General features: G+C 37.2%; 1 protein-coding gene across 1 annotated transcript in view; it reads left to right on the forward strand.

The window, feature by feature from the left end:
* Positions 1–15,310, forward strand: part of HECTD4 (HECT domain E3 ubiquitin protein ligase 4) — a 110,373-nt gene that overhangs the window by 29,229 nt on the left and 65,834 nt on the right. The window contains 11 exon segments of the mRNA XM_030582336.1: positions 641–779; positions 1,712–1,882; positions 2,594–2,786; positions 7,299–7,460; positions 7,566–7,679; positions 9,495–9,635; positions 10,022–10,254; positions 10,777–10,922; position 11,330; positions 13,476–13,511; positions 13,513–13,546. Of these exon segments, the coding sequence (XP_030438196.1) occupies positions 641–779; positions 1,712–1,882; positions 2,594–2,786; positions 7,299–7,460; positions 7,566–7,679; positions 9,495–9,635; positions 10,022–10,254; positions 10,777–10,922; position 11,330; positions 13,476–13,511; positions 13,513–13,546 (1,370 nt within the window).

The following is a 15,310-nucleotide window of genomic DNA, read 5'->3' on the forward strand; positions in this document are numbered from 1 at the left end:
TTCCAGTGGAGTTGAAAGGATAAAATTAATGGTTCCCAGAGGTAAAAAACCTGGGATTTTGGTGGTGACCTTGGGCTCATGGGAGAGGGTGAGTCCCTGGTGGGTCAAGGTTCTGTTCGTTCTGTACCCTCCGTCCCCCTCATGGAGAGATGGGTAGTTAGACTTGGAACGAGCTGAGCTCTGAGGAGAGCCTACTCCACGTTACCGTTTGTATGGTGGGGTTTACAGGACTCCTACATTGGAACCAATGAAATGCTTGGTATAGGGGAGTATCAATGATGGATGGGTAGTGCCACTTTCTTGTGTTTAAGTTTAATAAAAGTCGCGGCCTGCTGCTTAAAATCCATCCGTCTCATTTCACCACCTTGTCCGCATCAAACCTTGGTAGTTAGGAATTTATATTGCCTATGTTACAAATTTTCAGCCCTGTGCAATTCACAATACAAATTATTAGCACTGAGATTGTTCTATCTCTTCATTCTTTCCTTGCTTATGATTCTTGAATCTTCAGAGTCTTCACATGCTTAAAACCAGTGTTACTACGTTAAATGGATTTGTAGCTAGGTTCAAACAAAGCTCAATAAATGTTTGAAAAGGTGCAGCATATTTAAAGGTTTGTAATGTCCTGCTTTTTCCCCAGAGGCTTTGTATACTGTCGTAACGAGGAGTTGGAGACTGGATGGGTTGCTTTTGGCAATGGCAAACTTCTTCATCGGCCTGTCTCTTTTGATAATAAGCCTCACTCTCTTTTCCAGGTCATTGACCAGAATACCCTTCAGGTAAAAAAACAAAAACAAAAAAACCACCAAAACCCTCATGCCTTTATTTCATAATCATAATATAGTAAATAAAAGTTATTAAATTGTGAAAAATAATAATAAAACTGATGTACTTTCAGCAAAATTTCTGATTTAAATTTAATTAGTTCTCTTGTGCTGAGAGTTTGCTTTTTCCCTTTATGAAACTGCTTCTACAGATTCCCACTGGTAGAGTTGCATGTCCTGCCTCACAAGCCATCTTACAAATTACATTGTGTTACAGTGTTTATGCGCACACATTACAAATTAATAGTATTTTAAAACAAAGTAAAATGATCTTTATCTTCAAACCAAATATATTTATTGCTACCCCCCATGCCTCCGTTTTTCTCAAGTACAAGAATGATTGACACCTTCACTTCTCGCTATAATTGTGTTTTGCAGACGAGCAACTATCCCTCTTGACAATGTTTTTCCATTGTGGTTTAAAGAAATTTCACTGAAGAATAAGGAGTAAGGCTGTTTGTCTGTTTCCAGCCATATACAATATGTTTCCTCAAATTAAGTGTTTGGATTCCTCATTAAATGAGTTTCCTTCCAGAATTTTGAGCAGACATTTCAGTAAAGTAGGATAAAACAGATAACTATATTAATATTTACATTTTGCTGATGATACTTTATACATTTTTCAGCAATCTGGCACCATGATCTTTTGTCTATTTTTAGATGGATAACTGTGTCTTGCTAGCGTGGAATTCGTTAGTACGCAATACCTTTATTTGGCAAACTGTATTCTCCCTCAAATCATAGCAAATTGTAACTAGATAAGTAAGCCTAATGAGCCTTGCTCTAGAATAACTAAAAACACTAACTTTAAAAATTAATAGTCTGAAGAACAGCTTCAAAATGTGAACTGAACTCTCCTCCTTTCTTGCTTTCCTATTGATCTCTAGGTATGTCACATACTCCCCATGCCAGTAAATCACTTTCCAGTTGGCAGCACTATGACCACAGTACATCTTTCTTCAGATGGTACCTATTTCTATTGGATCTGGTCTCCTGCAAGCCTGAATGAAAAAACACCAAAGGGACACTCTGTCTTTATGGATATTTTTGAACTTATAGTAAGTGTATTTTCAATTAAATTAGCAATTTGTTTATTTGTAGCAGACTTAGTTTAGTGACATGAATAACACTTCTTAAAATAGTAACATTTAATAAAGTTACTGGACATGTTAATTGTTCATTTGAGTGCTAGTACATAACTTCAGGAATACAGTCAAAACATTACAAGCAGTTGACATAGTGTTTAACAGGATGAAAAGCCGTACTATAAAATCTGCACTTCCAAAGGACATTCCAGTATTGCAGGCTTGCTTGTAACATGTGTTGTTAGTGTGAAATATATTATAGCATTGTTATTACTCTGTTTCATACTGAAACAGTAATTTAGTGTAAGTGCCATATACTAAGTGGAGACTGCTTACTTTGTATTATTTGCTATAGTTAAAAAAATCATCTCAATACTGGGTTTTGTATAATGTTAACTTCAACTTTATTTCTGGAAATTTATTTATGGCAACTGGCTATTACCGCTGTATTTTACAAAGTAAAAAATGTCTAAAGATGATCAGTCATGCTATGATTTTGGCCAGGATGTAATAATCTGTATTTCTAGGTATTTCAATCACACCAATCACCTTGGTATCAGACTTCCTTGCATACATCTGGATCTGGTTTTTGCTTCTCTTCTTATTTTGCAAGCATACAGGAATAAAATTCTCAATCTCTTAGGGACTTAAATATCTAAGGATTTTTTTTTTTCATTTGCATAGGTAGAAAATGATATATGTATAGCAAATCCTCTACAGGAGCGCATTATACTAATGAGAAAAGAGGGAGAATCTGCAAAGAGTATAAATGAGATGCTTCTGAGTAGGCTTTCAAGGTACAGAGCCTCCCCATCAGCAACACTGGCTGCTCTAACTGGCTCTACAATTTCCAATACATTGAAAGAGGACCAAGCAGGTCAGAAGAGTACTCTTCTCCTTTACAATAATTTTTCATTTTTTGTTTGCAGTGATGCATATTTACAAAATTATTTCTCTGACTGTAGAATTTGAAAATCCTACATATCTGTACATATAGTGTCTTATATTTAGGCTCTTTAAACTGCCTATATACATAAATATACATTACTGTTATGAATGTCTTAGAATTTATTAAAATACTTGAAAGTTGTGTGAATTTCTTTTAAAGATAATTGCTTTTGGAATACTTCATGCAAATACATACTTCAGTGCAAGTGTTTAACAGTCAAAATTCTAATAGCAAAATAACAGTTCATATTCATGTAAAATACACTGCTGCAAGGAAGATAATTGATCATGCCAAAACTGTAGCTGTCGTAAACACAGCGCCTTTTTGTTCCTAGTTTATGGCTCAGTTGTGCCATCCTTACTCTGATTGATAGTCCTATAGGTTTCATTGGGACTATTTCAAGAGTTACTCCTGGGGGAATCCTGCACTACTGCATGTACGCATAATTAACGAGCTGTGCATATTAATTTTTTGCTCAAAAAAAAAGCTCCTGCCAAAATGTTGCTGCAGTTCTGTTTTTTGCTTACCAGAGGGTGCTGTGGCAATAGAACACCCAGCAACTCCCAGCTAGTGAGGGAAGAGAAAGAGCCTGCCTTCTTTGCAGCGCCTGTCATGCCAGGTCAGGAGACGGGCTATGGGGAGAACAGACAGTATGAGGTGCTGGGTGGGGGATCAAAAAGGGGGTCATAAGGGCTAGTGGAGGAGGACAGACAGGGCAGGGGCTGAATGGGAGTGGAGGCACAGGGCCTCGGAGGGAGGGAGGTGTGGGGACAGATGGTGATGGGGGACGGGGTGCAGAGCTACATAGGGACAGAAGGTGGTTGAGTGGGGGCACAGAGACACATGGAAATGAAGGGAAACATAGGGACGGGAGTGGATGGGTGGGGGCACAGAGACACATGGGGACGGGGGATACAAAGACACACAGGGATGGGGAGTGACTGGGTGCGGGTACAGAGACACATGGGGACAGGGAGAGGGAACAGAGCCACTTGGGGACAGGGGGAGGGGTGCAGGACCACATGGGGATGGGGGGAGTGGTTGTCTGAGTTGGGGTGGAGGGACACATAGGGGTGCAGGAACACAGGAACAGGAGCAGATGTGTCTGACTGAATTGGAGAGGCTAGGTGTCAGCCAGGGTCTGCATGGGGATGCTCCCTAACAATCCCTCTCTGCCCCCCTTCCCTATAAACCTCTTCCATACTTTTCCCACCCGTACCCAACAATCCTCCAACTTCACACCCAGACTCCTTCCCAGCAATTTACTTCCATCTCCCTCAGCTCCTCCATTACCCCTGACTCTCCCAAGCCTTTGCACTGCTTCTGAGGGGTGCTGGAAATATGATTCTGTATTGTAGTTTAAATGAGTTACTCAGAGTTCTGTATTAATATGCCTAGTAAGGAATCTATTTGTCCAAAAACATTTCCTGAATCTTTTTTGTTGTCTGTATTGTTACATACTTGCTGACGGGTATTTTGAAATAAGTGACCAAAAATAATTGAAACTGGTGTGATTATGAGGTGTTCTTTTGACAAATAAAATACGCAGAATTTTGCAGAATTTTAAAATATTATGCACATAATTTTTTAATTTTTGTTGCAAAATTTTTATTTTTTTGGTGCAGAATTCCCCCAGGAGTAAAGAGTAAGGTATTACTCAGTATTTGTCACTGGCATAAAATATTAAGAATACGATATACTCAGTAGACTGGCAGTAGAAACAGTTAAACCATTTTAAAGTTAATTTAAAGCTCGGTATGAGTGGTTCTTTAGATTCATTTTACATTCAGCATAACATTCTGCAGTATATAAAATGCAAAGTTTGATTGAGAAGCTATTTAAATATTTCAGAATGAGGGTTTTTATTTTTTAAATGTAGGAATTGTAGAAAAGTAGGATAAAAATCAAATTAATTTGTACTGCAGATTGATCTTGAATTATTTTTACAGGCCATCTGGATCCCTTTGTCTCGATGTTGTTATAAACTCCTTTAATTGGACTAAAAATTAAAATTCATCAGCCACAACTTACAAAGCTTTCCTAGATTTTGGTTAAACTTATTTCACTGAAGATCTCATAGTACTTTGATTTTAGTCAGGTAGCTCCTCTCTTCTATTTAATTGTACATTTCCAAAAGATCTATAGGAAAATTGAACGTCCAAGAATAAAACTAATGGCTAAACTATGGGACTGGTATGTCAGACAAAACTGACTTGATTACTCTCCCAGAAAACTAATTTTATTGTCAACTCCATGATTGAGTGATTATATGTTGTTTTGTCCTTAAAGGGCCAAGATATTGTCTTTGATATGGGGATGGGGAGGTACAGCCTGTGAAGGGATTTGAGGAGAAGCAGACGGTGGTTGGAGTGGCAACCAAAAGGAGCTTAGCAGATGTATTCTGAATTGATCTGAGGAGGATCGTACGATTTTCATGGAGACCAAAAAGGACATTGGAGTAGTTATGTGTAAGATTATCAGGGTCTGGGCCAGAGCTTTGGTAGGGCGTATAGAAAGGAAAGTTTAGATTCTGGAGATAATGTAGAAGGAAAACTGACAGGATTTCATGATAGATTTGATGTGGGGACAAAATGAAGGAAGAGTAAAAATAACTCCAGGATTGTGAGCCTGTGTCAGGAGGGAGGGAAGGGGGCAATGGAATTGCCAGTGAGATAAAGATAGGAGGAAAATGAGGTGAGGCTAGATGCATAAGTGATTTCATAAGGATTTAAAAATGGCATTAATAGTACACTGAGGCAATACTTAGAGGCCTTAAAAGTCTTCCAAGAAATCCGAAAGGATCTTTTTCTTCAGAAGATGTTTCACTTTTAGGTTATAAATAAAGGCTTACATGGAACCATTGACAAACCTGTAACAATAGCATGGTGAATTATTTTCTTCTGGCATTATTAATCCTTACTATGAATAGGATACTTCAGAAAATCCTAAATCAGTTTCCAGTAAGTGTCCCAGGCTCTCAAAATGAACTTTAACCTTTCTATTGGCAGTAGAAATTGTTCATCATATTCTTATTTTTTTATGCCAGTGACCATGCGTGTTATGAAATTTCATTATACTTATGTAAACTCATATTGAGGTGAGGGATACTCCAGTGGTGATACACAATATTGTTTGGGATATCAATAAACAGGTGGTCCAATTCCCATTCAAAGCACTCATCGAGTACTCTTTTCACACTGTAGCACTGTTGAAATTGTGTTTTGGGCACTATTCTGCAGTACCTCTTCATTATTGATGAAATAGCAAATATGTGTGACATTGTTATTGGTATACTGATCAATTGTTTATATACTACAGTATTACTGTTCTTTATGACCGTATTGAAACTACTATATTAAGTTTCACTTTATTCAAACACCCTGTCTGAACTAGTGTATTGATCACTTTCTTTGCATTCAGAGGATTTTTTTAAAGTTCCTTTTCAAGACAAACTTTCTAGGGGTATGTCTTGAATAGTTCTCTTCCTTTTTTCAAATATGCATTAAATAACCTGGAACCCTGGGTTCACTGACTAATGGTGAGATTACTGTATGCATATGGATTTTAAAATATCTCATGGATCCAGTTACATGTTGTTATAAGTTCCTCAGTTAAGAAAATGCTCTCTCTAACCAATGGAATGTACATTTACACCACTGCAAATATTTTCCTAGTGTTTTTGCACGTCTCCTTTAGATTGTGACAGGGAGTGGAAAGGGGTGTAGTGGAGATCTTGTAAAAGCTATATGTTGCCTAGTAGTGAATAGGAGTGCTTCAGAAAATAAAATATGGGTTCCTCTTGAACAGTCAGTATTCAGAGCAATGTTGATCAGCTTTGGCCGGAGCTCCACCTTCACCTTCTTGGCTGGAGGCTAGATCATCATGCTTCACTGGATATGGGACCAGGGTAGGGGGATTTCAAGGGATTAAAAAGTGGTACTGAATCCCAGAGGGCCTCTTATATTAACTTCCTTGGGCTTTAAAATGTGGCTCGTGATATTTTACCATCTTAGACATCCCTAGGACAGATTTTTGTTTGCTTCTCTGTATATTATATCTTCTACTAGCTTTTAGGTTTCTATTTTTTTCTGATGTTGTTGCCATTGTCGTCATCGTCATCGTGGAAACTAGGGTTTGTTTTTATTCATATTTAAAGATTGTTTTATTCAAATTATATTTTAAAATGCCACTGAAACCATGCATGCTCTCTGAGGAATTATCTCCTAATGAGTGGGAGTGGATCTTTAGAGTCCACTGGCCAGACCCACAAGTAACTTCCAAAGCCTGCAAAAATGTTAGATTTATCAGTATTTCTGATGGATTTATTTAAACTCCAAAACAGATTATTATATTTAGGACTTGTATCCTGCTTGCTCTCCCTATCTTACGAATTGTTTAGAGAAATAATTGTTTGATTCATTGCTTTATTTAACATTTCAGCTGCTAACACTAGTTGTGGGCTACCACTGAAAATGTTACGAAAGACTCCAATGTACACATGTGGAACATATTTGGTGATGTTGGTCCCACCTCCAGGTGGGTCAGGCAGCTCTGCGACACGATCACTGTTTGGTGGGACAAGTGGTTTGTCATCTTTGAAAAGTAAGTTGTTTTTTTGTTATCCTTACAGCAGATTTCAGAAACTCTCTTCTTTATCATATTTTAAACATTTGAGAAATTGAGTTTTTTTTTTGTTTTTTTTTAAAGTTCTTGCTTCTAGCTTGGTATACAATATTTCAGATGGGCAGTTCACAAGCCGAGCAGATCTCATTGATGCCGCAGGAAGTTCACTGGGACGTGGTGCTCTAATACCAGGACTTGGTAAGAAATACATTTATTTTTAGGGACATTCAATATTGGAGATAGCAGTCTCTATTTTCTAAATTATTTCTTTCAATTTCCAGTAACTTCCACTTTTTTTGGTAAAAATTAAATAAATAAAATTACAACTTAGAAGATGTGATGTGAAAATTCTAAAGGAAAGCTGTTTTCCTGGTTTCTTATGCTTTGGTTTGCAAGTTTTGAAGGTGAACTCTCTCTTCTAGAGAGTGAGAAGAGGTATTAAAAGTTTATTTTAAATATCTGTTGTATTACAGACTCTTTAAAAGAAAGAGTCAATGTTTAGAAGATTTGAACTTTCCTATCTTCACTTTAAAAAATAAATGTATTAACCAGGAAGATGTTCTGCTTATATTTTCTTATTTCCCTGTGACTTTGGTTTTCACGGCTTCACTTGCATTTGCATTCTGGACTTGGATTGCTTCTGCCAGCTCAATAGTCAGAAGGATACAAAATAGAATAGGAATAAATTGGTAAACACTGGCTATGCTAGATAACCGGGGAGGGAGAGCTCAGTGGTTTGAGCTATGACCTGCTAAACCCAGGGTTGTGAGTTTAATCCTTGAGGGGGCCACTTAGGGATCTGGGGCAAAAATCTGTCAGGGACGGTACTTGGTCCTGCTGTGAAGGCAGGGGACTGGACTCAATGACCTTTCAAGGTCCCTTCAAGTTCTGTGAGATAGGTATATCTCCATATAATAGATACCAATGGGTTTTAAACAATGGTTAATTAAAATGTTAACTAGGATCTGTATAGGACTCCCTTTGACAAGGATCAAAGGTATAATTTTTTTTAAATGTTCGTTAAAACACTTTGGCCAACATGTTTTGAAACTCTAGCGCAGACAGGGCTAGGAGTATGTTAACATGTTAATCAATCAAGCTGAAGGTTCACATCAATCCCCTTAACGTCTATCACAATACAACTTGTCCAGTCTACCCTTGAGTTTTGAAATGTGCTTAAATATCGTCTATCCTACTCTAGACAAGCCTATAGAATAATTTTCTGCAATCTCATGCAGTGGGGATACTGCCAAGTTCATACTTTTCCTCTCTCTCCTTTATATAATTTCTAAAGATCCAGCTATGACGCTGTCACACCATTATTGTTTTTATAATGTATTGTGCCCACTTGTAAGCTGCTCAGGCCAGAGGTCTGTTTGCTTACCACTCTTCACCAGTTGCACAGCATCATACATGCCACCAGCTCTATAAATAACCACAAAGTAGTAAGAGCAAGGCTATTAAATTAAAAACAAATGCAATTAATTATGAATAGAGATAACTGAAATATTTGAAACTGCTTTTATCTATTTTTCTTGAACAGCAGCATAAGCAGGGGTAAAAATTTTGAGGTCCATGGTAACTTTTAAAAAAAATTGAATGACGTAACATCCCCTTCCCCATCACGAAGTACGGTAATTTTGTCAAGTGTCTGTTGTGCAGAATGATGGTGCCAACTCCTGAGCATAAGGTGCTAGCCCCAGCGTTTCAGGCAGTTGACTAATTGGTAGCAGGCAATTTGAGTGATAAGGACACTGAGGAATGAGGGGTTTGCACTAACCACATTAGGAAATTTGCTTTAAAAGATTGTTATTCTTAACCCTTATCTTTAAGCAGCTTGATGTGTCATCTAATGTAATTGAATTAACTTTAGAAAACACATTAAGTCCACATCTGATATAGCAATGTTTGAATTGCTTTCCAAGAAAAAAAATCCAATAGAAAATACTATCATCGGACAACTTTTTAATAAATAAAAACTATTTTGATTTTTTTTGTATATTCTCTCTTCAGGTGCATGTTATGATACTAGGAATAACATGATATGGACGTGCTCTAATGACTATATTGATCAATGGTGTAATCCTGGAAACCAAGCATTCCATTATGTCTGTCAGAGACTGGGAGTTAGTCATATCATCACAGAGCCTAGAGGTGAGCATGTAGTCAGCACTTTGTATAAGTGTAAGTAAAATATGAGATTAACGTAATCTAAACTCACATAAAGCACTGAACAAACTTTCCTCAGAAAGCCACAAGGTTAGTTACAGCATATTACAAAATTACTTGATCTTTACTGAAGATAAGAAAAAAGCTTTTTTTGTGCATGTTTATTGGTTTTCTGACTTCTGCCTTTAACACTTCTAAAAACTTGAATAGAAATCTCTTACCTTTAATGCAGACTATAGCTCTGAAGTGCTGCAGAATTTCAGTGATGCTAATGATGGTTTCATAACACATTTTAAAAATGAATGTAAACTTCATACATGCACCTCTCTGTTCATAGAGAAAAGTATGTCCATTTATTTTTTTTCTTTCAGGAGATGCTATAACCACAAGTGAGGTTATCAACCAGTTATTGCACCATGTTGGTGCCATGTGCATACACCAACTAAATCTGCTTGCAGCTAGTAACAATCTCCCAATAACAAATTTTTTGGGCAAACAACATCCCATAGAAGCACACCATCTCAGCAGTATTTGCGACATCATGGAGAAAGCTATGGTGAATGGAGATACTTGCATTATACGCTGCATCCTTGTTGTCTTTCAGGTATAAACAAATCTTAAATATATTTTAAAATAAACTCTGTAAAGGAGACTTTAAGAATGCAGACCACCAAGTAAACCTTTTTTTAAATGAATGGTGACTTTGTATTGAGTAGAGAAGAGCTAATGGACCTTAACCTAGAGAACTTCTTATTTTGCATTTCTAGAATGTGTTATAGCCTAAAATTTGACCCCTATGAGTTCTTATCTATGTTTTATAAATTGGATAAGATCCAGAGAGGTTAAGTTATTTGCTCAAGGACAAAGGTGGTTTGTCTAGTTTTTGTTAAGACACTGATCGCAGACTCAGTAGATCTGGATTCAATTCCTGATTACCACCAACTTTGAGCAACCTTGGAGAAATTATTTAGAGTGACCATAAAAATTTTGAAAGTTGGCCTAACTCTGCCTCCATTTGAGCCACTGTGTTATAGAGGCTTTTCCTGTATGAAGCACTTCCCTTGAGTAGAGAAGAAAAGAAATTTGTTTTTAATTTTGCTGTATTTTCTAACTATCGTTTTTGTAGGTGGTTTTTAAATTTTTCTTCAGCCCCCAAACCGAGAGAAACAGAGACATTGTTAGAAGGTCTGGCCTCTTACTTTGGCAGTTACTGATGGCACCAAAGAGCCAGATTTGCCCTGAAATTCAGAAGGAGGTCTGTCTAGCAATCAGGTAAATATCAATGTTACTTTGTCAAAATGAAGTGAAACTAAGATCTTAATAATAGTCATGAAAAATCATAACCTGGCCGTAATTTCTTAATTCACTGAGCCATTCAAGTTAAAAATACAGCTAATCTGAACTTTATTATAGGAATCCAGGATTCTGTGTGTAAACTATGGCTGTGGCAAATTTTAGATAAATATGATCAGATCTTGCAAATTTGGTTGGTTTGGAAGAGAAGAAAAATGCAGGATGTTAAGTGACGATGGTGATGCAGTATGCAATAACTACATTATGCCTACTTTAATTTGCTCCTGCAGTTCCTGTTGGCTACACTTTTTCTTTTTCTTTTAACCTAACCGTGAGAATGGTGTTAAATAGCTGTCATGTTTCACCCAAGATAGTGATGGGTACAGTGTGTTTGTGTGTGTGGTTTATATATGCTCTGAGGTGAAAGAATCTGTATAAATGATGGTGGTTAGAGCAATGTTTCAGAAAGCAGATTTGAGACTTTTTTGGGGGTGGGAGTGACAAGGGGTGTGGAGGCAAGTGGAATGAGTGGGGTTTGGGGATGCTATAGGTTGAGGATGATTTTGGAAAAGTATGAAATGGGTTGCAAGGATGTCCAGGTGGCTTGGGGTGGCGGGAGACTTGTGTTTAGGGATGAGGAACCTGTGTTATGTAGGCATCCTGGAATGGGGTGAGCCAAGTGTCTTTGTGTTGCTGCATCAGCACCTAACAGTATTATCTAAGCAGATGCTTCAGCTCCCCAGCACACTGGGCACTAGTGCTGAAGGAGCAGTGTCATTGAGCCTGAACCGCACTGCTGTCTCATTTGAGCTACAAGCTGTGAAACTTTTCTATGGTTTGTCATGACAGCAGAGTGACCAAGTTGAGGACAATAAAGTGGAAAAAAGCAATTGTGTATCAAGAGAATCACAAAATGTGCACCTCAAGGGCAAAGAATGTTGTTCTAATCACAGATTGTAAATCTGCTTTCAAGTGGGAAATGTTCCAAAGCTTGAGAACAAAATCTTCCAAAGATCAACCTGTGTGCCTTTCTTATAAACATCTAAGTTACAAAATGTATACAGCCATTTAAATGCACTGGAGAATAGTAGTATGTCTTTGGTTTGAAGGCCGTCTTTTCAGGTTGTATATATGCTGCTGACTGTTTACACAGTGGATATTGATAGAACAGTTAAGTAGTTGTTACAGTATTTGACTAGATTTATTGTTTTTGGTCAGCAAATACATTAAAGCATTGTAGCTTATGTAAGCAAAGGAGCAGATCAATAAAGATCAGGAAGGATTTCTTCTTCTTGTAGTAAAAATAAATTCCAAGTTAATTTTGAGGTTCATATTTTCTGACTTAAATTTTGAATTAAATAAATTGTGTTGTAAGGTACTATGAAATGTAGACTCTCCATGTTGGTGACGGCTATTCTCTACGTCTACCATTTCAAAGTGACTTCTTGGACTTGGTGATCCGTCTTCGAGTCCAGTAACTGAGTTGGGTGGAAAAAAAAACGGCAGAACAGAATCTTCGGGTTCCAGTTCCACTCTTGTAAATAGAACAGTCAGACACACACTTATGTTTGGTATGAGATGCATTAATAAGGTAAAACATGTACATTATGTAGCTCCTTAACAGTATAAGCAATCAGGAAGCCCACGCAGGTTCACAAGGGTGATCTCTTACACTTGATACGGTGAATAATTATGCAGCGGAACAAACTATTAAAGCGGGGGTGGGGGATTCTTTTCCTTTCTTTCTTTCTTTCTTTCTTTTCTTTCTTCTTTCTTTCTTTCTTTCCTTTTTTCTTTCTTCTTTCTTTCTTTCTCTTCTTTCGTTCTTCTTTCTTTCTTTCTTTTTTCTTTCTTTCTTTTCTTTCTTTTTTCTTCTATTGGAGGTGTTAACTGTAGCAGTGCAGTTCCAACACTACTGTTCTTCTGGCTCCCCACTTATTTTAAAGAAGGATTTCCATAATGGGTCAAAGGCTAATGAGGTTAAAGGAGTTAATACAAGTAAAAGTTCCTAGCTACTGGCTTTCATTTCCTATAATTCTCATTTCAGTATTTGATTTGCTGCTTTCTCCCTCTCTCCATCCCTGTTCTGCTTGGATTTACAGTAAAGCCATCATCCTGTGTTTGACATTGATCTGTTTGTTACAGAAATGACTGTGCTATCGTATGTTACAATGATGACTTCGCTGTAGGATTTTTCAGGAGGGAGCAGATGGCTAGAGGAGAGGAAATCCTCTGCTTATACAACAAAACTTCTTTGATTAGCAGAAAGCACAGAGGAACATTGCAATTATATGACAGATAAATTAATCTAAATGTTAAGAAGTGTTGGACGTCTTCCTTAGTATAAAAAATATCTCTCTAAAAATTCTAAGGAATAATTCTAAGGGTGATAGCTATACAATTGTAAGCTCCAACTTTAATGTTCTGTTTCCCATGTTATAATGGAATTATTTTTTCTTTTCACTCACTTATAAACAAATGTTAAATTTGACTTTGATTCCCTCCCTCCCCCCACCTTTTTTTTTTTTTTAGCTCTGGCTAAATATCCTATATCCTGGAGAAGTGGAAAATTAATAACTTACTTAGTTGGTCTTTGACAGAAGGTGAGTTCTTATTGGTACTCTGCCAGAATAATTTTTTAAATTAAAAACTAAGCAGAGAGAGGCAGTTTCTGCCTTTTTTTCCTGGTAGTACTTTTTATTTTCTGGAATTAAAGACGTTCAGGAAGTGGTTGAAGTTAGACTATCATAAACTAGCACTTCCTTGGAAGTTATAGAATGTTTTAAGTTCTCAATGCTTTTGCCTGGATGGTGAGTGAGGAAGGTGAAACACTGTATCAGAGTAATGGCAAAATCTAACTTAAAACTAGAAAGATTTACAAATCTGTTTTGACACTATTCATAATGTACTTTGTCTTGCCTGAATATCATACCTAGTAGGTATGCAGCAATTCCTCAGAAAGGGCCCTGTCATACACACATCTCCAGTGTATATCATTTGAAAAATTATTTAATGTGTGTGTAGATGAGGGATGATGTGGAACTGTCAAGTGGTGTCGTAAATTTGTAGGTCAGTGTGAAACAATGAGACCCAAACTGAATGTCATTTTTTTCTGCCATTCCAGAAACATTGCAACATCGCTGACTACAGTTTTACTGTTTAAGTTAATTTCAGTATCTTAATGTGGTGTTCATTGGTCAAAGCTACCACACGACGATGAAGTAAAATATGTGTATTAGTTTTACTTGGGCAAATGTTTATTTTCCCCAGAAATTATGAAGCTGTTTAGCATGTGGCAAAAATGGTGAAAACCAACATTTTGCAATATGCTAACGTGAATTGTTTTCACATTGCATCTTCTTAATTGTCAAAATATCTCATAAGTGATTTTAATAGTTCTCTATATTTTCTATTGAAATTTGCTGACCAGATTAATCTCACTGAAGGTTGTGTAGCAGTAGATTGTGTCCATAGTTCGTACTGTGTAGTGGGTAGATATAAATGTATGTGAATTCCTAATATAATGCTTCGCCATTTGTAAGATTTTGTACATACAATGTAGCATCTAGTCTGCCTGATAGAAGGTTTTAATTTGTAATTTGTCTATGCAGCAGTACTAGCCTTTGAAATGTTCTGGAAATTAGCTTTTAATTCAGTTACATGTATGCACAGGTCAGTATTAGAGTTAGAGATGACAGCTACACAGCTTCATATTACGAATATATAAAAGCTATGAGAGAGAGAAGTGACCTAAAGAAAGTAATGAAGACTAAGTCCACAAACAAGTCTTTGCCTCTGCACTGAAGAGGGATGAAGAGCATGTTATAGCTCTTATCAACCATGTAATAACAATATGACAAACCTATTTGACCCTGAAGCACATCCAGGGGTGCTTATCAAAATATCTACTAAACTGCATGTAACATCAGTGTTACAGGAGCTCTACTGAAAATAGCAGATGTTGATGAAGAACAAATGGAGAGATTTGTGAGAGGTGCACTTGATTCTGAAGAGAGACACAGCTTCTTCAGCCGCCCATTCAAGAAATCTGTCATTAAAATACTTGCTGACATGGCCAAGAAAAACAAATTTAAGCCTGGCAAAGGAGGCACAATCACAGCAGATACCAGTTTTCCATAGAGCCTTTTCCTTTGCAAGATGCAATGATGATGTTTCAATGGGAACTGTTCTTAGTCAGCCAGTAAGACCTGTGCCTTTGCCCCGCTGGTGGAACAATGAGAAGAACAGACGAAGCTGAATTAGGGTACCAGCTGTAAAATCAAGCTGGAATAATTCATGAGCTAAGAGCATACAACAAAGAAACCACAGTGTACATCCGAGATGCCACAGTTGTCATACAGATGATG

Source organism: Gopherus evgoodei, chromosome 13 (assembly GCF_007399415.2).
Source record: "Gopherus evgoodei ecotype Sinaloan lineage chromosome 13, rGopEvg1_v1.p, whole genome shotgun sequence".
In the NCBI taxonomy this organism is placed as follows: domain Eukaryota; kingdom Metazoa; phylum Chordata; order Testudines; family Testudinidae; genus Gopherus; species Gopherus evgoodei.